This window comes from Podarcis bocagei (genome assembly GCF_964188305.1).
Source record: "Podarcis bocagei genome assembly, chromosome: 1".
Lineage (NCBI taxonomy): Eukaryota > Metazoa > Chordata > Lepidosauria > Squamata > Lacertidae > Podarcis > Podarcis bocagei.
Genome location: NC_138125.1, coordinates 84520762 through 84546924, shown reverse-complemented (window position 1 = coordinate 84546924; position 26163 = coordinate 84520762). Strand labels below are relative to the sequence as shown.

General features: G+C 41.5%; 2 protein-coding genes and 1 pseudogene across 3 annotated transcripts; all 3 read left to right on the top strand.

Annotated features, from left to right (window-relative positions):
- Positions 1 to 4881: 4881 nt before the first annotated feature.
- Positions 4882 to 8044, top strand: LOC308592752 (olfactory receptor 10V1-like; the record flags this gene model as incomplete). The annotated part of the gene is made up of 2 exons (XM_081204488.1): positions 4882 to 4916; positions 7085 to 8044. Exon 2 carries the CDS (start codon positions 7103 to 7105, stop codon positions 8042 to 8044), a length of 942 nt encoding a protein of 313 aa, XP_081060614.1. The 5' UTR covers positions 4882 to 4916; positions 7085 to 7102.
- A 6464-nt stretch (positions 8045 to 14508) lies between these two features.
- Positions 14509 to 15456, top strand: LOC308592746 (olfactory receptor 10V1-like; the record flags this gene model as incomplete). The annotated part of the gene is made up of 1 exon (XM_081204475.1): positions 14509 to 15456. The coding sequence occupies one exon, from the start codon at positions 14509 to 14511 to the stop codon at positions 15454 to 15456; it is 948 nt and encodes a 315-aa protein (XP_081060601.1).
- Positions 15457 to 22602: 7146 nt separating this feature from the next.
- On the top strand, positions 22603 to 25551 carry LOC308573788 (olfactory receptor 10V1-like; annotated as a pseudogene). Its single transcript has 2 exons — positions 22603 to 23078; positions 25081 to 25551. The product of its transcript is annotated as an olfactory receptor 10V1-like (transcript).
- Positions 25552 to 26163: the final 612 nt, after the last annotated feature.

Below are 26163 nucleotides of genomic sequence, written 5' to 3'. Positions count from 1 at the left end.
GCTTTTCACGCCCACGCTTTCGGACAGCACGTTCAGGGGGTTCGACTCGGACGAGGAACCAACACGAGACGTCCGTTCCCCGGAGGGGTCACCCTCGGGATCGGTCTCAGAACCCTCGTATTGGTGGGACGATAGGCCGGAGGAGCAGTTCCGCAGGAAGTGGCTGGACTGTTCCGGCAGAGCAACGCCGCCTGGAGGAAGTGCGGGAGAGACGGACATGGACATTTTCGGGGACGACCCTGGTTTCGAGCACGGCGGCACAGAGATGGAAGAGGAGGTGACTGTCGTCAACGAGAGCAGAGAGGAAGACCTGGAAGAGTTCCGCTGGAGGCCTGCCACGGGAAGCGACCGATATCCGACGTTCGTCCCTTTGCAACAGCAGCCCCCAGCTCCAGCACCGGAAGGAGGGGAGGGGGGACTGGGGGGCTTCGAGGGGGGGATGGATGTCAGGGGTTTAGGTGCAGAGGCACGGGCAAGGGAGGAAACAGAGAGCGAAGGGGAGGAGACAGAGGAAAGGATGAGTGATGACGACGACCCGAGATCTCCCAGTCTTTCCAGTGAATCAGAGGATTCACAGAAAGGAGCACCAGTGGCCAGGGCAAGGGGGGAGTCTAGGGAGGCACCCCAGGAAGATAGAGCCAGAGGAGACTCAGGGGGGAGCAGCTGGAGATCGGGACCAGCGTCACCGCCAGGAAGCAGGGAAGAGGAAAGGAGCCAGGAGGGAAGCGCTGGCAGCTCACCACAGGAGGGAGGGCAGGAGTCAGGAGTGGCCACACCTCCATCGGGGAGCGAGGAAACGGTTAAGAGGAAAGTGGAAGGTTGGGCGCGCGCGCCAAGTTCAAATGCAGAGGAAGGCGGCGCAGTGAGCAGCCCCGAAAGGGAACCGGGTCCTAAAGCCCGGCGCAAGGAGGCAGAAGGGTCCGGGTCAGCGTCAGAAGAATCCCGGAAGGAAGAAGCCCCGGGGGGTAGAGGGACCCAGAGGAGGACAGTCAGGAGGAAAAGGTGGAGCAAGGCTAGGATATTAAGTTGGTGCGCACGGGGCGGAGACTCAGACGGAGCCTCGCCGATCTAGCTAGTAGACGTAGAGTTGCAGACAGCAGCGTGAGAATGGAAACTGTAATTCAATAAAGACTTTTACTTAATGACCGCTGGCTAGCGTGATCCTCTGTGAGCTAGGATCTTGAAGCAGCTCTGACAACGTCGAACAGAAAACTGTTCTCAACATTTAAGAAGCAAAGCTTTGCTGTGAAACAGGCCAACAGTCAGGAGCTGGAAGTGACCGGGTTTGGAACTGTGTATCTTAAAAGTCTGAACGTGACTATAAACAATGTGTATTTGGATCCTGATTTAAAGTTCAATCTGCTGAGTGTTTCACAGATCACAAAGAAAGGACTGATTTTGTCCTATGATAGAGAAAGCTGCAAGATCTTCAAAGATGGAGAACTGTATCTTTCTGCCAGAGAGAAAGATGGACTGTATTTGTTGACTTTTGATCAAAGTGATTGCATGAATTGTAATTCATCTGATTCTAACATAATTTCTCTCGCAGGTGTGTCGAAAAACGTCAAGAAGACGACCAAGGTCGACAGAGCATTTCAGCGGGTGCATTTCAGCTGATGTGATTGGTCCTCTAGCACCATCTAGAGGCAATGCAAGATATTATCTTGTGTGTGTGGATTATTTCTCTCATTATGTCTGGGTATATGTGTTGGAGAAACCACAAGAAGCCTTAGAAAGGTTTAAAGAGTTTTGTGACAAGGTTAAAAATGTTCATGATGCTAACATTGATTGTCTTTTCACAGATGAAAAGCCAGTTTTTCTTTTACAGGATTTTCAGGATTTCCTGCATAAGAAAGGGATAAGGCACAAGACTGCTGTTTCTGCAGAAGCATGTTACAGAGGTGTCTGTGTGCAAGTGAACAAAGAATTGTAAGAAGGCATGAAGGCGCAATTGCTGAGTTCACATTTGACACATGAGTTTTGGGCGGAGTCGTTAATGTGTTATTGTCACACGTGGTTGAGAAAGGTTTCAAAAGATTTGGGAAGTTCTCCTTTTGAGAAGCTGTTCCATAGAAAACCTTCTGTTGCCCATTTTAGAGTTTTGGGGTCTCATGTGAGGACTAAAGCTCCAGGTGGAGTAAAGAATGCCAGAGGCATTTTTGTAGGATATGAAAAGGGTCTCTACAGAGTAATTTTGTCTGAATCTGGTCAGGTGATTCTCACGAAATTTCTAGAGAGTGCTCCTGAACAGGAGAGAGTAATTGTTCACACATTTCCCACTGAGGACGATTCAGATGATGATGATGATTTTACTGATTACAGTGGTACTCAGAGTGACAGTGATAGCTCACAGAGCTCAGTTGACACAGTCATTGAGAGGAAATCTCACACAATGGATAGACCTTCACGGATGAAGGATGAACCACTGTTTACTATTGGAACTGGTTCTCCAAGGAGTCCTGAGACTGAACCAGTCAGCAGAGAGGATCAGCACCTCATACGCAGGTCTGAGAGAGTTACCAAGGGCGTACCACCCACGAGGTATTCTCAAGAGTTTGCTAACTCAGTTGTTGCATGTGTTTCTATTGTTAATAACTCAAGACAGGTTAAAGGTGTGTCTGAGTCAGAGACAAAGACACAACAGGGAGTTGCTAAGCGTAACCCTACATTCCCTAGCCAAGGTAGTGCAGATGCACTCATTCCTTGGAAGTCAGACAACCAGAGAGGTACACTGGGGAAACCAGTGGCGGATAGTTCCAAGGGTGGAACTGAAACAACAGGGGAGTGTTATATGTATAACAACTGTTTGTTTTCTTCTCTGGATCAAGCTTTGTTCGCAGTGCACATTGATTCATATGGGGGAGTATGTTACGATATAGAAGCAATGCAGCTGCGAGCTGCTAGCTTGAAAACATCACATGATGGAATGTTGGGACTGTTCCGTGGGAAACAGAGGGACAGTCAATTCACAGGGCAATGCACCGGAATTAGCTCACAGTGTAATATGAGCTCTTCCTCTTGTTCCTGTACAGGAAGTACAGGAAGTGTTGGTCTCTCGACTGCTGGAGCTTGAAGAGAGCAGTCATGTTTTCTGTAATGCTGCAAAGACAGAAATAAAGTAATGTAAATACGTTTCTGTCTATCTCTTTCCCCTGCTGGGGGGGCAGGAAAGAGGGGGGGTGTTCTTCTCACGCTGAGAAGAATCGCCTATCGCGACCTAGCCTGGATGTTGCTGGGGAATGCAGCCAGGGAGGTCAACAGGAAAGCAAGGCGGGTGCCTGGGAGTGCTGCCAGTTACTCCTGATATAGGCTTGATTTCCGAATCTCAGTACGTACCCATATTTAGGTTAAGGAAGGACACATCCTTCTCCCTTACTGTCTTTTCCATTTCCTGTGTTTCTGTATTTCCTTGTTACTTTTTCTTCCTGTCTCTTCCTTCTTCCTCCTTTTAGGTTCAGGGGTGAGCAGTGTGCTGGTTTCTTGCACAATGCAGGTGGGGGGGGGAGAATAATAGAACTGTACAGTTTGGATGAATCCCAAGGGTCATCTAGCCCAACCCCCAGTGATGCAGGAATCACAACTCAAATGTCCCTGACAAACAGCTGTCCAACTTCTGCTTGAAACCTCAAGTGAAGGAGAGATTGTCAGAAAGTGATTCCTAATCTTTAGTCAGAATCTCCTTTCTTGTGAAGCCTAGAATAAATCCTGATTCTTTCCATGTTTATTGTAAACTATGCTGTATGCTGTTCTTTAGCCCAGGAAATGTGGCATATGTTTGTCAACATTGTTGTAAAAGACTGGAAATTTGGGCACAAGGAGATCAATAGAGGAGGAGGAGGAGAAGAGGAGAGGAGTTTGGATTTGATATCCCACTTTATCACTACTCCAAGGAGTCTCAAAGCGGCTAACAATCTCCTTTTCCCTTCCTCCCCCACAACAAACACTCTGTAAGCTGAGTGGGGCTGAGAGACTTCAAAGAAGTGTGACTGGCCAAGGTCTCCCAGCAGCTGCATGTGGAGGAGTGGGGAAGTGAACCTAGTTCACCAGATTACGAGTCTACTGCTCTTAACACACACAAATTTTTTTGTATTAGTATGTGGCAAAGTTGCCAAACCCCTTTGATTACTAGCTATGTGGGTAGGATATATCTGAAGTGGGACATGCCTTACTCTTCTCACACTTGCAGCTGATGACAGAATCAAGTTTTGTATTCATGAAAAAAATTAGAGACCACAGTTTTCAAATGGGATTGAGACAAATATGGAGCTGAGTTTGGGCTCCAATTAAGAGGATTATTGGAGCACTGGTTGCCTGTATAGAGATCTCATGTGGGAGCAGTCAACTCTTGTAATATTTAAGTGGTCTGGCAAGATACCTATGCTAAACCTGTATATTTGTAAATATTATGAAATGCTATAAGCCTCCTGTGGCTTTCCCCCAAAGGTATCTAAACCCAGGTCACCACTGCATCTCCCAGAACTTCTCGCCACTCAGAGAAGTCATGTGAGTATACCAATAGTTAGAGTCTTACTTTTTTATCTCCAAGTACTTCACACTTCCTTCTGTTCCTTTGTAAGAGCAGCCACAAGAGAGTTGACACTCTCATATAAAGCCTAACGCCTGCACTTCAGGAAAGAAAGTTTCCCCCCTCACTCTCGCTTCCTTAAGAGTCTTGGCATGCTTTCTAAAGGAAGAGCTTCGGAACCAGGAAAAAAGATGGATGATCAAAAGTGCTGCTCTCTTAGCCCTTCCTTCCCTGCTTGTGAACTTTGCCACTATTCGTTGTGAAAGGAGCAGTTGTCAACTTTGCCACTATTCGTGGTCCATCACCACCACTCGCATTTCCCTTTTTGGTTGAAGAGCAACAGCAAATGCCTTCAGATTTCCCTTGGCAGTCCAGCACCAGGAGTATCCAAGTAAGTCATTTCTGTGGATGTGGATTCTGTTCACTTGCCTACTTCATAAGCCTTTCATTCTCTATTCAGCATGTTTTCTATTCAGCATGCATTCTCCTTTTTGTCATCCTTAGTGTATGAGATTCCAGACTCTAGAATCAAAATGCATAGGTTGCATAGACATCATGCATGTAAAGGGCATTTATAGCATGTTCCCCACCATCCTAGGAACTGCAGTTTAAGGGTGCTGGGAATTGTACCCCTGTGATGGGTAAAATGTACAGTTCCAAGGATTCTTTTTTCTGGGATATGGGGAATGTGGTTAAAATGTATGATGTGTACAAAACCAGACTGTGCAGTGAAAAAGAAAAGGGAGAAGAAGCTTCAGATTTTTCCTGATCATAGCCAAAATACTGTTGAGGTTGTTCTGAATAAATGGAAAAGCAGATACTTGTTCATTCTTCAGCTAACTGCAATTTGTTTTTTAAATTTATTTTTCCTCTGAACCATGATTTAACCATAAACTCATTGAGCTGGCAGTACTGAATCGGTGACCCATGTCCTTCTGGCTTGCACACTTTATAAAGATTTGAGGAGTGAGGTTATCACCCCCTATTATTGTCCATTCTGGGTCGTCCAACTACTGTTATAGTGTAGTTTCTTTTGGCAGATCAAGATGAGCAATGACAGCAAAGGTTGCAAGGTTTTTAGCTGGGGCAATTAGAATAAGATCCGGTATTTGACTATTGATCCAAACCCCCAAAATGTATTTTATATAATTGATTTTTTACCTTTATCCTCTGTATACTGCATTTTGTTTGTTTTATTGCTATGGCTGGTGGCTGATTCAAATAAAGATTCAATCAATCAATCAATCAATCAATCAATCATAAACACATTAAATGGAGCAGGTGCTTTCAGCCATCAGTTCCTGTTCATTGACTTTCAGTGTTTTGATTGAATAAGATCCTTAACATATCCTAAACTTGACAAATGAATCCATGTGGATTTCACATCCAGTGCTTTTCTGAAGAGGTTTGGCTACTTTATTTTATTTTTTAAAGTGTGATCTACTTCCCCTACAATCAGATGCATACTCCATTAGAACGGCCACATTATCAGAGCCAGAAGACTCCCCATTCCAGCTTAGATGAGCACTAGATGCCATGAACAGAATAGTCTGGAGACTTTTCTTAGAGTACATTGGTGCTTTGCTGTCACATCTATTGTGCCTCTAAATTACTTGAGCCAAGGTTCCAACCCAGTACACATTTCCCATTGAACTCGGTCAAGTGAGCTACATGTATAATGCCTATCTGCCTTTATTAATTGGGCATTTTGCCTAAAAATTTTATCCCAACATGAATGCTATAAACCTGAAACCTTTGTACGTTTCTCTGTACAGTTATAGTGGGCTAAATAATCATACTGTACTCCTCAGAGAAGTATAAAATATAGAGGGTTAAATTCAACTCCATAAATTTAGCTTGGAGTACTAACACCCACATCTACTGATGGAGCAGAGCTTCCAATGGAAAGTGTAAATTTCGCAAGTGGAAACAATTAAAAAGAGTCCAGTTTGTCACATGGCATGTTGCCTTCAGTGCTGTGGATGAAGCATAGCAGGAAGCACATGCAGATGAAGCACAACACTCCAGATAGCATGTAAAGTCAATTGCAGTTTCCCTTCTAACTTATAATGGCAAAAAATTGATTGGCTGATGCCAAGAACCATAGAAGTGTAAGTAGCTCATGTCACTGTCTTCCAATCATTATTGCACATGTCTTCTGTTTTGGTCCAAGCTGAATTTGTATTTTGAAATCAGCCATGATATGCAGACTTAAGTAAAATACTATTTTGCCATTTAATTGACAAGAGCAAATAACTCTTTTGGACAATAATGTGCAAAACATTAACCAAGCATACTTATATTTGAATAATGTCTCCAAAAAGAGAACCAAATTTAATATACGAATTGTACCAGTAGAGGAAGTCCAGTCCTCTGAGGAAAAATAAAATGGATTGCTGAAGGAATGCTCCCTATCTGAATGCTCTATATAACCTTGTAATAAGAAAAGAAAAGAGTTAGTGCAGACACTTAATTTTAGGAAGCCAGGTTTCAATATGAGCGTATCCTCACTGCTGGGCTAAGGTAACACATTGACTCAGATCTTTATTTTCCCTTCAGGTCCTCTTTACCATCTTCATGGGATATGAAAACCATACTGAATTCTATTTCCGTCCCTTCTCAACCTTGCTTGAGACACAGCTGCTCATTTTCCTTCTCTTTCTGCTCCTCTACGTCCTCAGCCTCTGTGGGAACGCTGCTGTCGTGCTTATTGTCCATGTCGACCACTCTCTCCATAACCCCATGTATTTTTTCTTGGGCAACCTGGCAGCTCTGGAGATCTGCTACTCTTCTGCCATTGCTCCATTGGCTTTGGCCAACCTTCTGTCCAGGAAAAGTGCCACCATTTCCTTAAGTGGCTGTGGAACCCAAATGTTCTTCTTTGTCTTCCTGGGAGGAGCTGACTGTGTCCTACTGGCCATCATGGCATATGATAGATATGTGGCAATTTGTCATCCACTGCGCTACATGCTCATCATGAACAAAACAGTATGTACTTCCCTCGTAGCGGCATCCTGGCTGCTGGGCTTTCTGTTGTCTCTACAGCTGACAATCCTTATTTTCCGTTTACCATTCTGTGGCCAAAATGAAATCAATCATTTCTTTTGTGATATCCCAGTCATTCTGCAGTTGGCTTGTAGTGACACCCACATTCACCAAGCTGTTCTCTTCATAGTTAGTGTTGTAGTCCTCACCATACCCTTCCTTCTAATCTGTATCTCATATATCTTCATTGCAGTGGCCATTTTGCAAATCCGTTCTGCTGAAGGCCAGCAAAAAGCTTTCTCCACATGCTCCTCCCACTTGATGGTTGTCCTCTTACAGTACGGCTGTTGCAGTTTCATATACTTACGGCCCAACTCTAGCTACTCACCACAAGAGGGTCGAGTGGTTTCTGTGGTCTACACCTTTGTCACTCCCCTATTGAACCCTCTGATCTATAGCATGAGAAACAAGGAACTGAAAGAGGCACTGAGGAGAGCCTTTCGAAGAAGAGTGTTTTCCCCCAAAAGAGTTTGACAGCTAGCAGTCTTCTTTAAAGTTAGACCATGGGGATGATAGCAACAGGCTAGGCAGCAGAGGTAGGTAATGTGCAACCCCCATGCAGCATCTCGCCCCATGGTAATACCTATAGGTAGAGGGTGTCATGTGAGACTGTAACAAGAGAGAGGAATCAATGCATTTCTACTGTCGTCATCATAATCATAATTCCTTTCCTTTCTATATTGCTTAATATTTTCAAGCAAATAATCTCAAATGGTTTACAACACATTAAAATATCAGACAGAACAATCCAATGTAAAAGATTACCAATGAAAGCCACGTTTAAAATATACATTCAAAGCAACATAATTAACAGGAAACTAAGACATTATCTTAAAGATTTCAAAATAAAACATTACGAAGGAGGTCAGAATGAATGTCTAATGCAGCAAAGTTAACAAAAAATGCCTTAAGCATTTCAAAATAAAATGTTAGTAAAGGAAGTCAAATATAAACCGCTTAAACCAGTACAATTAACAAGAGAATAGAATATTATCTTAAGCACAGAATGTATCTGCTGCAGTTTCTGCCAATCCTGTCCGTGGTGGTTCATGACAGGCAGCGGCTGTGGAAGCTGAGGCTGTGTCTGCCAAGATGGCCATATCATTTAATGAACCCCACACCTTATGCAAAATGGTGAAAGAGGTATTTATACATTTTCTTACAAAACTATACTAATACTGCCTGTGTGGGGATCCACACACATTGAATCAGATTTATTCTAAAGCACACAAAAATCTAAAGATGTAACTGCCTCCAAGCAGACTATCCAATAATTCAGTTTAAGGGGCAGACGATTATGGAATTTAATAATTGACTGGAAATTCAACATCACATAATCTCAAATGCCTCTTACTAGGATATTTGAAAAAACATAACTCTGGAGGAAGATTTAGAAGTGGCACCAAACTATTCGGCCGCAAAAATATGTATTGCTGGGCAGGGGGCAGACCACAGCTCATTTAGTCTCTCACTGGTTTGAGAAAATCTGGGATGTAAACAATGATTAAATTGATATGTTTCAGAGTAACAAATAACAAACTATCACATAGATTTGTAGAAGGGTAGTCTCTTTTTCATTCTGGAACAATAAATTCCAGCATAATATGAATCCCTACAACCTTTTTCTTTATTGTAAAATGTATCATATATGTAATTATTTTTGGTATTTACTTATTTTATTTTATTTACTTATTCTGTATTTACTTATTTCTGGTGTGTGTGAATAATCAATAATCTGCCTCTAGTCTAAGATTCTGTATGTATGTATATATTAAATAAACTGAAATGTCATGAAGCACCATAATTCTCCTGTGAATTATTACCAAAGGCATCTAAACCCAGGTGAACACTGCATCTCCCAGAACTTCTCAGAGAAGTCATGTGAGTATACCAATAGTTAGAGTCTTACTTTTTTATCTCCAAGTACTTCACACTTCCGTTCCTGTGTAAGAGCAGCCACAAGAGAGTTCACTCTCTCACATAAAGCCTAATACCTGCACTTCAGGAAAGAAAATTTCTCTCCTCATTCTCCCTCCCTTAAGGGTCTTGGCATGCTTTCTAAAGGAGGAGCTTCAGAACCAGGAAACAAGATGGATGTGCCAAAGGGCTGCTCTTTTAGCCCTTCATTCCCTGGTTGTGAACTTTGCCACTATTTGTGGTCCATCACCACCACTCGCATTCTCATACTGTTAAGTTGTGGGTGAACATATCAGACGACACAGCGATTCTTCAAACAGCTCTTGTTTATTCACAGGCCAGAATAGAACAGAACAGAACAGAACAGAACTGAAGGGTTCAGTCAGCCTGCTTATATAGAGCTCCAGTACAACGTAACTGTAAAATTTTTCTAAAACTATCCAATCACTGAAAGTCACTTTCGATCCCCTATTTGCATAACTATCTATAGTATAGCTAGCAGGGCAGCAGTTGAAGAAGGAGCAAAAAAGGTTTTCTTGTATGTGTGTGTTTCTTTGTGGCTGATTAGCTGTTCTCCGTGTGCAAAGGTCAGAGGGGGCAGGGTTTCTGTTGAGGCAGGGGATTAGCTGTGGGAGGAGCTTATCAGAGCTAGCAGGGCAGCGGCGCGCGCCTAGCAGCGCGCGCAGTTTGATCCATCTTTTAGATTTAGGGGAGCTAGTCTCAAATGTTTGTTGGGGGAGACCAAGTTTTTTTTCTTGTGGGGGGAGTTATTTGTCCTGTCTTCACACTTTTTATGATGGAGGACCACTGTAGCCACCCCCAACGACACATTCTCAAGATCGAGGGGGAGGGAACAGCTGCAGTCGCATGCGGTTCCTGCGCAATGTTTGCCATCTTGCCAAAGGTTCCAGGCAGCTTTACCTGCAGCAATTGCATGTTGATTGCCCTCTTAAAAGACAAAGTCCAGCAACTGGAGGAACGTGTAGCTACGCTCCAAAGAATTAGAGAGCTGGAGCTCTTCTTGGAAGCAACAGAGCACACCGTCTCCACCAAGGAGGAGACAGGGGACTCCCCTGAGAAGGAGGCTAGTTCACCAACACAGGAGCCAGATATATGGAGAAATGTGACTCAAAGAAGTAGGAGGCCCAGGGTTCGCTCTGATTGTTTAGAAATACACAATCGCTTTGAGGTCCTCTCCCCTAGCATGGAAGACAAAGAGCAGACTCCATTTGAGGATCTCTCCCTCATTACAGTCGATCAGGTATATGAAGACGAGCAGCAAAGTCAGTCCTCAGGGAATGTGCAGGCGACCTTGGAATGGACAGCTCACGGAAGAACCCCAACCAAACCTAAGAGGAGGCGTGTAGTGGTGATAGGGGATTCCCTACTGAGGGGAACAGAAGCAGTGATCTGTGGGCCTGACAAGATGTCTCGGGAAGTGTGCTGTCTCCCCGGGGCTAAGATCCAAGATGTAACTGAACGACTGCAAGGAATCATAAAACCCACTGACAAATACCCTGTCCTCTTGGTTCATGTGGGAACCAATGACACTGCAAGCAATAGCCTCCAGAAGATCAAAAGAGACGACGAGGCTCTCGGCAGGAAATTGAAGCAACTAAATGCACAAATTGTCATCTCATCTCTCCTCCCAGTTGAACGACGTGGCCCAGGGAGAGAGGGAAAAATAGTGGAAGTGAACAGCTGGCTTCGCAAATGGTGTAAACAGGAACGGTTTGGATTCTTAGATCACGGACTGCAGTTTCTTGAAGATGGACTTCTGGCAAGCGATGGGCTGCACCTCACAACGGTTGGGAGAAATGTTTTTGCCAAAAATCTCAGAAACCTCATCAGGAGGGCTTTAAACTGACTAATGTGGGGGAGGGAGACAGTGCTCCTGAAGGTAGGAGTCTATCAATTGATGAAGATGATCATCCAAATGTCACAGACCAAATGGAGCAAACAGCACGCAGACCTAGTGGTGGGAGGAAAAAATCCTTAAATAAGAGACACGGGGGAATGATTAATGGACTTCAATGTCTGTACACTAATGCGCAAAGCATGGGAAATAAACAAGATGAGCTTAAGCTCTTGGTACAGCAAACTAAATATGGCATAATAGGCATCACTGAAACCTGGTGGGATAAGTCCCACGATTGGAATGTAATAATGGGGGGATACAATCTATTTCAGAGAAACAGACCAGACAAGAAAGGAGGAGGAGTGGCTTTATATGTCAGGGATGTGTATACCTGTGAAGAGATCCAAGATTTAGAACCTCAAAGCCAAAGTGAGAGCATTTGGGTCAAAATTAAGGGAGAGAAGAATAACAGAGACCTCATTGTGGGAGTTTACTATAGATCCCCAAGCCAAACGGAGGACATAGATGATGCCTTCCTGGAACAGATGACCAAGCATGCAAAAGGAAGGGAGATAGTAGTAATGGGGGACTTCAATTACCCGGATATTTGTTGGATGTCAAACTCAGCCAAGAATTTATTGTTCATTCTGGAACAATAAATTCCAGCATAATATGAATCCTTACAACCTTTTTGCTTTATTGTAAAATGTATCATATATGTAATTATTTTTGGTATTTACTTATTTTATTTTATTTACTTATTTCTGTAGTGTGTGAATAAACAATAATCTGCCTCTAAGATTCTGTATGTATGTATATACTAAATAAATTGAAATGTCTTGAAGCACCATAATTCTCCTGTGAATTATTACCAAAGGCATCTAAACCCAGGTGAACACTGCATCTCCCAGAACTTCTCAGAGAAGTCATGTGAGTATACCAATAGTCAGAGTCTTACTTTTTTTATCATCAAGTACTTCACACTTCCTTCTGTTCCTTTGTAAGAGCAGCCACAAGAGAGTTCACTCTCTCACATAAATCCTAATGCCTGCACTTCAGGAAAGAAAATTTCTCTCCTCCCTTAAGGGTCTTGGCATGCTTTCTAAAGGAAGAGCTTCAGAACCAGGAATCCAGATGGTTGTGCCAAAGAGCTGCTCTCTTAGCCCTTCCTTCCCTGCTTGTGAACTTTGCCACTATTCGTTGTGAAAGGAGCAGTTGTGAACTTTGCCACTATTCGTGGTCCATCACCACCACTCGCATTTCCCTTTCTGGTTGAAGAGCAACAGCAAATGCCTTCAGATTTTCCTTGGCAGTCCAGCACCAGGAGTATCCAAGTAAGTCATTTCTGTGGATGTGGATTCTGTTCACTTGCCTACTTCATAAGCCTTTCATTCTCTATTCAGCATGTTTTCTATTCAGCATGGATTCTCCTTTTTTTATCCTTAGTGTATGAGATTCCAGACTCTAGAATCAAAATGCATAGGTTGCATAGACATCATACATGTAAATGGCATTTATAGCATGTTCCCCACCATCCTAGGAACTGCAGTTTAAGGGTGCTGAGAATTGTACCCATGTGATGGGTAAGATGTACAATTCCAAGGAATCCTTTTTTTCTGGGACATGGGGAATGTGCTTGAATTGTATGGCATGTACAAAACCAGACTATGTGCAGTGAAAAAGAAAAGGGAGAAGAAGCTTCAGATTTTTCCACATCATAGTCAAAATACTGTTGGGATTGTTCCTAATAAATGGAAAAGCAGATACTTGTTCATTCTTCAGCTAACTGCAATTTGTTTTTTAAATTTATTTTTCCTCTGAACCATGATTTAACCATAAACACATTAAATGGAGCAGGTGCTTTCAGCCATCAGTTCCTGTTCATTGACTTTCAGTGTTTTGATTGAATAAGATCCTTAACGTATCCTAAACTTGACAAATGAATCCATGTGGATTTCACATCCAGTGCTTTTCTGAAGAGGTTTGGCTACCTTATTTTATTTTTTAAAGTGTGATCTACTTCCCCTACAATCAGATGCATACTCCATTGGAACGGCCACATTATCAGAGCCAGAAGACTCCCCATTCCAGCTTAGATGAGCACTAGATGCCATGAACAGAATAGTCTGGAGATTTTTCTTAGAGTACATTGGTGCTTTGCTGTCACATCTAATGTGCCTCAAAATTACTTGAGCCAAGGTTCCAACCCAGTACACATTTCCCATTGAACTCAGTCAACTGAGCTACATGTATAATGCCTATCAGCCTTTATCCATTAATTGGGCATTTTGCCTAAAAATTTTATCCTAGCATGAATGCTACAAACCTGAATGGTTAACTTTGTATGTTTGTCTGTATAGTTATAGTGGGATAAATAACCATACTGTACTCCTCAGAGAAGGATAAAAAGATAGAGGGTTAAATTCAACTCCATAAATTTAGCTTGGAGTACTAACACCCACATCTACTGATGGAGCATAGCTTCCAATGGAAAGTGTAAATTTCGCAAGTGGAAACAATTAAAAAGAGTCCAGTTTGTCACATGGCATGTTGCCTTCAGTGCTGTGGATGAAGCATAGCAGGAAGCACACACAGATGAAGCACAATACTCCAGATAGCATGTAAAGTCTATTGTGGTTCCCCTTCTAACTTCAAATGGCAAAAAATTGATTGGCGGATGCCAAGAACCATAGAAGTGTAAATAGCTCATGTCACTGTCTTCCAGTCATTATTACACATATCTTCTGTTTTGGTCCAACGTAAATTTCTATTTCGAAATCAGCCATGATATGCACACTTAAGTAAAATACTATTTTGACATTTAATTGACAAGAGCCAATGATTCTTTTGGACAATAATGTGCAAAACATTAACCAAGCATACTTATATTTGAATAATGTCTCCAAAAAGAGAACCAAATTTAATATATGAATTGTACCAGTAGAGGAAGTCCAGTCCTCTGAGGAAAAATAAAATGGATTGCTGAAGGAATGCTCCCCATCTGAATGCTCTATATAACCTTTTACAAAGAAAAGAAAAGAGTTGGTGCAGACACTTTATTTTAGGAAGCCAGGTTTCAGTATGAGCGTATCCTCACTGCTGGGCTAAGGAAACTCATTGACTCAGATCTTTATTTTCCCTTCAGGTCCTCTTTACCATCTTCATGGGATATGAAAACCATACTGAATTCTATTTCCGTCCCTTCTCAACCTTGCTTGAGACACAGCTGCTCATTTTCCTTCTCTTTCTGCTCCTCTACGTCCTCAGCCTCTGTGGGAACGCTGCTGTCGTGCTTATTGTCCATGTCGACCACTCTCTCCATAACCCCATGTATTTTTTCTTGGGCAACCTGGCAGCTCTGGAGATCTGCTACACTTCTGCCATTGCTCCATTGGCTTTGGCCAACCTTCTGTCCAGGAAAAGTGCCACCATTTCCTTAAGTGGCTGTGGAACCCAAATGTTCTTCTTTGTTTTCCTGGGAGGAGCTGACTGTGTCCTACTGGCCATCATGGCATATGATAGATATGTGGCAATTTGTCATCCACTGCGCTACATGCTCATCATGAACAAAACAGTATGTACTTCCCTTGTCGTGGTATCCTGGCTACTGGGCTTTCTATTGTCTCTAAAACTGACCATCCTTATTTTCCGCTTGCCATTCTGTGGCCAAAATGAAATCAATCACTTCTTTTGTGATGTCCCAGTCATTCTGCAGTTGGGTTGTAGTGACATCCAAATCCACCAAGCTGCTATTTTCATAGTTAGTGTTGTAGTCATCACAATACCCTTCCTTCTAATCTGTATCTCATATGGCTTCATTGCGGTGGCCATTTTGCAAATCCGTTCTGCTGAAGGCCAGCAAAAAGCTTTCTCCACATGCTCCTCCCACTTGATGGTTGTCCTCTTACAGTACGGCTGTTGCAGTTTCATATACTTACGGCCCAACTCTAGCTACTCACCACAGGAGGGTCGAGTGGTTTCTGTGTTCTACACCTTTGTCACTCCCCTATTGAACCCTCTGATCTATAGCATGAGAAACAAGGAACTGAAAGAGGCACTGAGGAGAGCTTTTCGAAGAAGAGTGTTTCCCCCAAAAAAGTTAGACAGCTAGTAGTCTTCATTAAAGTTAGACCATAGGGATGACAGCAACAGGCTGATAGCAGGAGAAGTAGCGAATGTACGACCCCCATGCAGCATCTCTCCCCATGGTAATACCTATAGGTAGAGGGTGTCATGTGAGAATGTAACAAGAGAGAGGAATCAATGCAATTCTACTGTCGTCATCATAATCATAATTCCTTTCCTTTCTATATTCCTTTATATTTTCAAGCAAATAATCTCAAATGGTTTACAACACATTAAAATATCAGACAGAACAATCCAATGTAAAAGATTACCAATGAAAGCCACGTTTAAAATATACATTCAAAGCAACATAATTAACAGGAAACTAAGACATTATCTTAAAGATTTCAAAATAAAACATTACGAAGGAGGTCAGAATGAATGTCTAATGCAGCAAAGTTAACAAAAAATGCCTTAAGCATTTCAAAATAAAATGTTACTAAAGGAAGTCAAATATAAACCGCTTAAACCAGTACAATTAACAAGAGAATAGAATATTATCTTAAGCACAGAATGTATCTGCTGCAGTTTCTGCCAATCCTGTCTGTGGTGGTTCATGACAGGCAGCGGCTGTGGAAGCTGAGGCTGTGTCTGCCAAGATGGCCATATCATTTAATGAACCCCACACCTTATGCAAAATGGTGAGAGAGGTATTTATACATTTTCTTACAAAACTATACTAATACTGCCTGTGTGGGGATCCACACACATTGAATCAGATTTATTCTAAAGCACAAAAAATTCTAAAGATGTAACTGCCTCCAAGCAGACTGTCCAAAAATTCAGTTTAAGGGGCAGACAATTATGGAATTTAATAATTAATTGGAAATTCCACATCACATGATCTCAAACACCTCTTACTAGGATATTTGAAAAAAACATAGCTCTGGAGGAATATTTAAAAGTGGCACCAAACTTTTCTGGAGCAAAAATATGTATTGTTAGAAGAGGGGCAGACCACAGCTTATTTAGTCTCTCACTGGTTTGAGAAAATCTGTGATGTAAACAATGATTAAATTGATATGTTTCAGAGTAACAAATAACAAACTATCACACAGATTTGTAGAAGGGTAGTCTCTTTTTCATTCAGAAACAATAAATGCCAGCATAATATGAATCCTTACAACCTTTTTGCTTTATTGTAAAATGTATCATATATGTAATTATTTTTGGTATTTACTTATTTTATTTTATTTACTTATTCTGTATTTACTTATTTCTGTAGTGTGTGAATAATCAATAACCTGCCTCTAGTCTAAGATTCTGTATGTATGTATATATTAAATAAACTGAAATGTCATGAAGCACCATAATTCTCCTGTGAATTATTACCAAAGGCATCTAAACCCAGGTGAACACTGCATCTCCCAGAACTTCTCAGAGAATTCATGTGAGTACCAATAGTTAGAGTCTTACTTTTTTATCTCCAAGTACTTCACACTTCCATTCCTGTGTAAGAGCAGCCACAAGAGAGTTCACTCTCTCACATAAAGCCTAATGCCTGCACTTCAGGAAAGAAAATTTCTCTCCTCACTCTCCCTCCCTTAAGGGTCTTGGCATGCTTTCTAAAGGAGGAGCTTCAGAACCAGGAAACAAGATGGATGTGCCAAAGGGCTGCTCTTTTAGCCCTTCATTCCCTGGTTGTGAACTTTGCCACTATTTGTGGTCCATCACCACCACTCGCATTCTCATACTGTTAAGTTGTGGGTGAAAATATCAGACGACACAGCGTTCTTGAAACAGCTCTTGTTTATTCACAGGCCAGAACAGAACAGAACAGAACTGAAGGGTTCAGTCAGTCTGCTTATATAGAGCTCCAGTACAACGTAACTGTAAAATTTTTCTAAAACTATCCAATCACTGAAAGTCACTTTCGATCCCTTATTTGCATAACTATCTATAGTATCCCCCTGCTGGCCCAGGGTGAGAACTTCAGTACATAACACATACAAAAGCCAGGCTCCTACACTTTAGGAAAGAAGAATTTTGTGCTCCTGTTTCTCATTCCCCATAGCGATCATTAAGAGTAAAGAAGGCCAAAACTTTAAAGATCAGAGAGCAGCAAGTCTCAAGCTGCTTTCATACTGTGGTGCATGTGCTTCAGATGGTTTTTGCAGAAGATGAACACTTTATGAGCTAAAAAGTTTGTTTGAATGAATGTGAGCAGAACTAGTTTGTCTTATGAAAGGATGAACTTGAAATGAAATGAATTTTCCCAACTCCTCAAAGTGGCAGCTCCTCTTCAGTGGCTACCAATATTTTGTGATGGGCCAGGTGTTGGGTTGGGGGTTCGGAGGGAGAATACCTGAACATTGTTGCAAAGAAGAAAAAATGTAAGAAGATGAGAGAAGATGACAAATGCAAAGGAAAATAATAAATGTAAGGAGGAGGAGCATCTGAAAAGAAGCAAATAAAATGAAAGCAGGGTTGTGGATGGAAGGTGAGTGCAAATGAAAGGAATAAATTTTAAAATAAATGCAAGGGGTTTTGGGGAGCATCTCCTTCTGTATCATCTCTATACTATTTGGGAGCCTGGGGCTAAATGCTGACCTTAATGCTGCCTCTAATACTACTGTGTATATCAGAGGGGAAGTTCAAAGTAGGTTGGGAGGTAATTTTGAAAGCTGCTTCACTTCTTGACCTGCTTTTATCTGAACCTGACCACTTTTTGTGCTTCTGACCGCACCTGCAACAGTTTCCCCAGCACCAAATGCTGCCCGCAACCTGAATAGGGCTGGCAATGGCTCTCCAGCAATTGAAACAGGGATCCTTCCCAGCTGCAGAAGCCAGAGAGGGACCAAAACTGTCTGCATGCTAAGTATGTGCTCTGCCTCTGCCCCTAAGCTATGGCCTACCTGAATCGCATATATAGTGATCATTATAAAGAGGATCAGAGAGCAGCAAGTCTCAAGCTGCTTTCATACTGTGGTGCATGTGCTTCAGATGGTGGTTGAAACACTGGAAGGAGAAATGGTGCAAGTAAAAGCATTTACTTTTAGGGTGTTATAAATTATTCTTCTATGCAATAATAGTAATCGCCAACCTTCACAAAACACCAGGTTTCTGCTGGATTATTATTGGAAAATGGGTTGCTGGCCCTGTTCATTGGAGACCAACCTTTGTTTGGGGGGTGCTTTTTGAGGGGGGTGACTGCTATTTATCCATCAGAATGTTTAGTATAGACTGTCCCTCTTCCTCGATTATAAGACAGTAATTAGTTCTTTCAAATTCTAATATATTCCATCTCTAGGGAAAGTGATGCTAACAAACGCTGCAACAGCTACTGTTTTCTTTAAGGATGAGAAATAACCTTGAAATTAAATTTTCCCTCTCTTAGGACCTTGAGATTCTTTCTCTTATTTTGGGAAGTTCTGTAGAACTTTCTTAAATATAAATAAGTAACATCCTATTGGGATTTATGGATAAAATGGTGATAAAAGTTGTTAAGGAGGCAAACGTTCTCTCTCCGCACCCCCCGCCCTCTGTTCAGACAAATAATTTCAAGACAGAATGCCTTAGAGGCTTGTTAAAACAAAGAGATCTCTTATGAGACATGCACAAATTAACATAATTCTCTGACGGCCATGAAATATGCTTTAGGACATTACAAGTTCATGCATCAGAGAAAGATACTTGGTCCCCCAAAGATAAAATTGTCCCTTAAGAGGAGGCAATTGTTGATCTGGGCTAAGAGTCTTGCACATATATGCTTCAATTCTCAAGGCATGTTCACCCTCAGAGAACTGGCTGTAAGTTTATAAAGTTTCAATTCTCCAAGGACAATTCTGGTGTAAGTAAATATTTACACTGCCACTTTCAGACTCAACTCCATATCTAAGTGTAGTTCAGTGGAGAAAATGGTTGGCTTGCATATGGAACACCTAGGTTGAAAGCTCAGATTGAGTAGTATTGGAAAGTCATTGTTAACTTCAATTCCTCATAAGGAAAATACATATAAATACATATACAGCACATATCAAGTCATGCCGTTAGTCCATCTAGCTCATAAGTGACCAACTTGTAGCCTGTGGGACATGTAACTCTTGCCCTTGCGGCCAGCTGATTGCTCCCCCACTGCTGCTATTGTCCTTGAACTTAACTCCACTTCCAAAACTGCCACCAAATTTGCTCAGGCTATGCAGAAATTCCACCACCCAAAATCTTAATTTTCAATTGGTTTTATCTTTCTCCATTGCAGCACTGAACTCATCAATGATTGCTTTCCCTTGCCGGCTCTTGCTGCTGCTTTTCTTTTTCCACCTATAGACACGCCAGGTGGACAATCTACTCATCAGCGAAACTCTACCTTGCACACTCTAAGGTCACCTCTTGCCACCTCTGCTCTCAGTACTGATCTGCACTGAATTGAGAATAACAAGATTTTTCTCATAAAGGTTCTTATTTCTGGCCTACATATGAACCTAGTGCTCCAAAGTTTCTCAACACATATCCTGCCCCTTTCTTCTTATTTATTTCTCTCAGCCTCTATGGATCCCTAATGCTATTTCAAGACCACTTTGCAGTGTCATACATCTTATAAAAAGATTCTTTTCGTTCATTAACATGGAACAATACCTTTCCTTTTTGCATATTTTAACTGTATTAAAATCTGGAAACTTCTTCAAAGATGGTGACAAAGAGGGCAAAAATTGATTTAAAAGGATGGATTCCTCTTGGCCAATCCAGAATGAAGGTGATACACGGGAAGAGGAGATGTAGAAGTTATTACTGGATAATTAAGAGCTGTTTCATCTTCAGGAAAGAGCCCCAACAGCAACCAATAACTAAACTATGAAAAAATACAACAAATACAACTGCTGGATTCACAGGTGGCCTATATGTGCAGCAAATCCAAACCCTCAGTAAACTTCCAACCAGTGCTTAGAAAGTTCATTTCAGTTCAAGTTCGTCCTTTTATAAGACAAGCTAGTTCTGCCCACATTCATTCAAACAAACTTTTTAGTTCATAAAGTGTTCATCTTCTGCAAAAGAACAAAAACCTTCAGCATTCAAAATGTTAGAAGCTTCTGAGCTGAACAACAGGGTAATCAGGGACCACACACAATATGCCTAATAGAGAGAATGTTAAAAGATGAACCTTTCCACATAATTGTATTTCCATACTAGAAATGGCTTACTCTGCTTTGTGCCAACAAAACATCATTTGCTTTGTTCCTTTGCTTTATTTGTGCTTTCTGCTGCAAGCTCCTCCTGTTGGAAGAGAGTGACTCTCTTCAGCAGAGAAGATACAGAAAATGCCATGCAATCCTTTATTATGGCTGCTTAGCAAACGTGGTTAAGTGACCAAGCATCCTTAGCAACAGCAGCACCTCTATATCCACCTAATAAGACTTTGGACATTGCTTCCACAGTTTGCTTTCTTTGTAGATGTCTGATGGACTTTTTTAATGAAAGCTAGGAGTCTGGGCCTATTCCTGGGGAAGAGGAGGGAATAGACAAGAAGATGAACTAGAAATCATTTGGAGTTGAACCCCCAAATGAACTTAATGCACCTTAGTTCACCTGCCAATTATGGGATCTACTTCCAGCTGTAGTTCAGAGATTTTTGAACTAGTTCAGGAAACTTCATAGAGCTCAACTAGTTCATTCCAAGCACTGCTCTCAATGCAACCATGAGCTTAGAAAAATATTCTGCATCATCCACAGTCCTTTCAGACTGTTGCTATTTTCAGTGGGATTCAGTCATATTTTGGCAAATTTAGGCAGCTCAGTCAAAGTCTGTGCAATAAAGCTGGTTCACCTCCCCCTCCCCAACCCCCCTTTATTGTGGCAATAGGGAAAGTGTCAGGACAGTGCAAAGGAAAGTATGGGATGACACCTGATGCAAGGTCATATAACCTCTCTGCAAACCAATCAGAATGAATTCTCAATAAACAGTCAATAATGTCTACCCTCCCAATTTTGGGGCATGTAAATCAGGCTGAATGTTCAATAAACCTCTTGCTGATAGGAGCTGTGGTGAGGGGCTGCATCAGCAGTTCACTCCCATGGGGCTGTAGAAGATAGGTTAAAAAGTCTCAAATGCCGGGAGGTGTGAAGAACAGATAGCAGCTGCTGATGTCAATGCAGGTAAGAAAGACACACACATGGAAGCACAGATCTTCTAAAATGGCTGCATGTGTTGACCCCAATGAGAGTGTTTTACAAAGGAAAAAAGGGAAGGAAGGAATCATTTTGAATTTAACAGCAACAATAGGAAAGAAATATTCATATCCAGGCTCATATGTTAAGCCAACTGAAGAAGAAAAGAGAAAAAGATACTTCATTTAGCAAGTTTTCTTGACTGTACCAGGGTAGGAAAGTAGGTAGATTTTTTTTTAGTGTACTAATAAATGCCTAGCCCTCCAAGAAAGTACAAACAAAACAAATAAAATATGTACTGATATGTCAAATGCACATAAACACCATACAGTGAGAGTTAGGGACAGAGGGTAAAAAATAAGCTTCAGGCTTCTTTGGGGGGGGGGGATGGAGACAGACTATCACGTGCCAGAAATAAAAAACCAAAACCTCACCCTATATCCAGAATGCAGGAATTGCATAAAGAACACCGTAACCGCTGAGATAAACCATGATATGCTGTACTTTTCCATGTATAACACGTCCCTGTGTATAAGACGCCCCCTATTTTGGGGGACTCCAAATTAGGAAAATGGGGGGAGATTGCCCAGAGTTGTTGAGCTTTTTTCTTTGGTTGAGCTAGCTTTATTATTTTATTATTTATACCCTGCCCATCTGTCTGGGTTTTCACAATCACTCTAGGCGGCTTACAGCACATAAAAAATTGTAAAACATTTCAGTATCAACCTAGCCATTTAGAGGCAGTGTAATAGTTGCTTGGTTTTAATGGATGTAGACACATCAATGAACAACCTACTCTAAGAACCTGGTCTCATTCTTGTTAATAGCTGCCTACAGAAGTCTGAACTTCAGTATTAAAGAATATGTTGATCAATTACTTTTTCACTATCAGCCAAGTTTGCAACATCTTCCCTGTTTGTTGCAATTCAATTTATTTGTGTTACCTAATTTCCTGGTTGCACAATGCAGGCTTCTCAGTAATGTTCTCCTCTCTCCTCTTAACCCATAGCAAGCTGATGTGCAGGTTTATATGGAGACTGAAAACCAAACTGGAATTATACAGTTCCACTTCCAGCCATTCACAACGCACCCAGGCATGAGGCAGCTGATTTCCTGGACTTTTCTGATTCTCTACTTGCGAGGCCTGTTTGGGAATGCTACCATTGGTCTCATCATCTACACCACACATTCTCTTCACACCCCAATGTATTATTTCTTGGCTAACCTGGCATGTCTGGAAATTGCTTATTCTTGTACCATTGCACCCCTCACTCTGGCCCACGTAGCTTCTGCAAGAAAGGTCTCCATCACCTTGGCTGGCTGTGGGACCCAAATGTTCTTCTTTACCTTCCTGGGAAGCTTGACTGTGTACTGATAGCAATCATGGCTTATGACCACTATATGGCAATCTGTCACCCACTCAGCTACACTGTCATCATGAACTTGAGAGTGTGTGTGAAAATTGTTTTTTGGACCTTGGCCATGACTTGCTTCTTTGGCATTCAGCTTTCTATCTTGTTTTTTTATATATATAAATATTTTATTAAGTTTTAACAATAAAAGAAATTTCAAGAAAAATACAAAAACAAGTAAATACAAAGTCACAAAATACAATACAAAAATACAAACATTAAACACAGCGAAAGAAGAAAAAAGAAAAAATGAGAAAAAAGAAAAAAGATAAAAGAACAAAAATTCCCTCTTTCTTAATTTTCATCTTCAATTAACTTATTTTCCCGACTTCCTCACGTCTCCCGTTCTTGTATCCCTTTTTAAAAATTTATTCAGCAAATTCATATTCTAACAATTTGTCTATTATTATTTCAATCTTACATTTTACTTTGTTGGTAAAGCCCCTGAAATCGTTTCAATGTCTTTAACATTCATAAATTTTACAGTGTTTCTGCAAATAAATTTTAAATTTTCTCCAATCTTCTTCCACTGACTCTTCCCCCTGGTCTCGGATTCTGCCAGTCAATTCCGCCATCTCCATATAGTCTATTAGTTGCATCTGCCATTCTTCCAAGGTGGGTAGGTCTTGTCCCTTCCAATGCTTTGCAATAAGAATTCTTGCTGCTGCTGTAGCATACATAAAGAAAGTTCTGTCCCTCTTTAACACCGTTTGGTCCACTATGCCCAGGAGGAAGGCCTCTGGTTTCTTCGGGAAAGTATATTTAAATAGCTTTTTTAGTTCATTATATATCATTTCCCAGAAAACCTTGATCCTTGGGCACGTCCACCAAAGGTGAAAGAATGTACCTTCAATTTCTTTGCACTTCCAACATTTATTATCGGGCAAATGATAGATTTTTGCAAGCTTAACTGGGGTCATGTACTACCTATACATCATTTTCATAATATTCTCTCTTAAGGCATTACATGCCGTAAATTTAATTCCGGTGGTCCACAACTTCTCCCAGTCAGCGAACATAATGTTATGGCCTATGTCTTGTGCCCATTTTATCATTGCCAATTTTACAGTTTCTTCCTCAGTATTCCATTTCAACAGCAGATTATACATTCTCGAAAGTGTCTTTACATTGGGTTCTAACAATTCTGTTTCTAACTTTGATTTTTCCACCTGGAAACCAATTTTTTTTATCCAAGTTGTAAACCTCTCTTATTTGAAAATAGTGTAACCAGTCTCACACCTTCTCCTTAAGTTTGTCATAACTCTGCAGTTTCAATTTGTCACCTTCCTGTTCTAGAATTTCCCAGTATTTTGGCCATTTGGCTTCCATATTAAGTTTTTTCAAGGCTTTCGCCTCCATAGGTGATAGCCACCTTGGAGTTTTGGTCTCCAAAAAGTCTTCATACCTTATCCAGACATTAAACAGTGATTTCCTGACAATATGGTTTCTAAATGCCTTATGAGCTTTAACCTTGCCATACCAAAGATATGCATGCCACCCAAATACATTATCATACCCTTCAAGATCCAACACATCTGTGTTCTCAAGCAGCCATTCCTTCAGCCAGCAGAAGGCTGCTGACTCGTAATAATGTTTTAAGTCTGGCAGGGCAAACCCCCCTCCGTCTTTAGCATCTGTAAGAATTTTAAATTTTATTCTGGGCTTTTTGCCCTGCCAGACAAATCTAGATATATCTCTTTGCCACCTCTTGAAACAATCCGTCTTGTCAATAATTTGCAGTGATTGGAATAAAAATAACATTCTCGGCAATACATTCATCTTAATAACAGCAATTCGACCCAGCAAGGAAAGCTTCAGAATCGTCCAAATTTCTAGATCTTTTTTCACCTCTGACGAGCATTTCTCATAGTTATCTTTAAATAAGTTCACATTCTTAGATGTCATATGCACCCCCAGGTATTTTACCTTCTTCACTAATGTTAAGTCTGTCTCTTTCTGAAACCTCTCTTTCTCTATCGGTGTCAAATTTTTCTCCAAAACCTTGGTTTTCAGTTTGTTCAATTTAAAACCTGCCACTTGACCAAAATCCTGGATTACTTCTAAGGCCCTCTTGGTACTGGATATCGGCTCCTCAGCTTTCTATCTTGATATTGACTTTGCCTTTCTGTGTCAATAAGGAAATCAATAATTTTTTCTGCGATGTCCCTGTTGTCATGAAACTGGCATGTGGCGATACCCATTTCCACCAAACTGCCTTTTTTATTGTCAGCATTACTGTCATCACCATCCCTTCCCTCCTAATCTGTATCTCCTATGCCTTCATTGTGGCTGCCGTCTTGAGGATCAGCTCGGCCGCAGGCAGGCAAAGGGCTTTCTCCACCTGTTCCTCCCACTTAATGGTCGTCCTTCTACAGTATGGCTGTGGCAGTTTGATATACCTTCACCCAAGCTCCAGCTACTCACCGGAAGAAGGCCGGGCGGTGTCTGTGGTCTACACCTTTGTCACTCCTGTGCTGAACCCCTTGATCTATAGCATGAGGAACAAAGAGTTAAAGGATGCACTAATCAGAGCCTTAGAAAGAGCTGTGCTGCCCCAGAAGAAATGACAGTGTTGAATCGCAGCCAGGGAATGGTACACCGTCTACTGCCATCTGTTGTAATGGTATGGTGGAACTGAAACCACAGCTCAGTGATGGAAGGATGCATAGGTAGGCAGGCTCTATGTCTAAGTTGCAACTGTGCCTCAAAAGGAATGTTCTTTGTCTGTAGCAGAAGTTGCATTGTGTGGCCAATTGACCTGAATTCGGTATAGGCATTCTTGAAGGAAATGAATCAAATGCCCGATTGAAAGCAAGCAGAACAACAGCTACACTAGTGACACTGAGTTCTGTTTTGATGGGCAGGAGAACCTGGACAAGTTTCCAGCCACAGAGAGAACTAATATATTTCATTCAGGGGCCTGAAGATATTGTGAGGTAACAGAAGAAAAAATACCCCAAGAAGAGGCTGGAATGATGTCATCAAAGGAGGGTAGCAAATGAGGCAGACATTAACCTCAAACCAGACTAGCCAGAAATGCCTGATGGGACTGGCATGGGGATTTTGGACCTCGTATTCATCAGGAGACAACTTCCACTGATGAATTGGACTGATGATTCTGTTTTTTGTTAATAAATGCACAAACAGACATGCACCCAAAGAGAGTTTATGATGTTGTT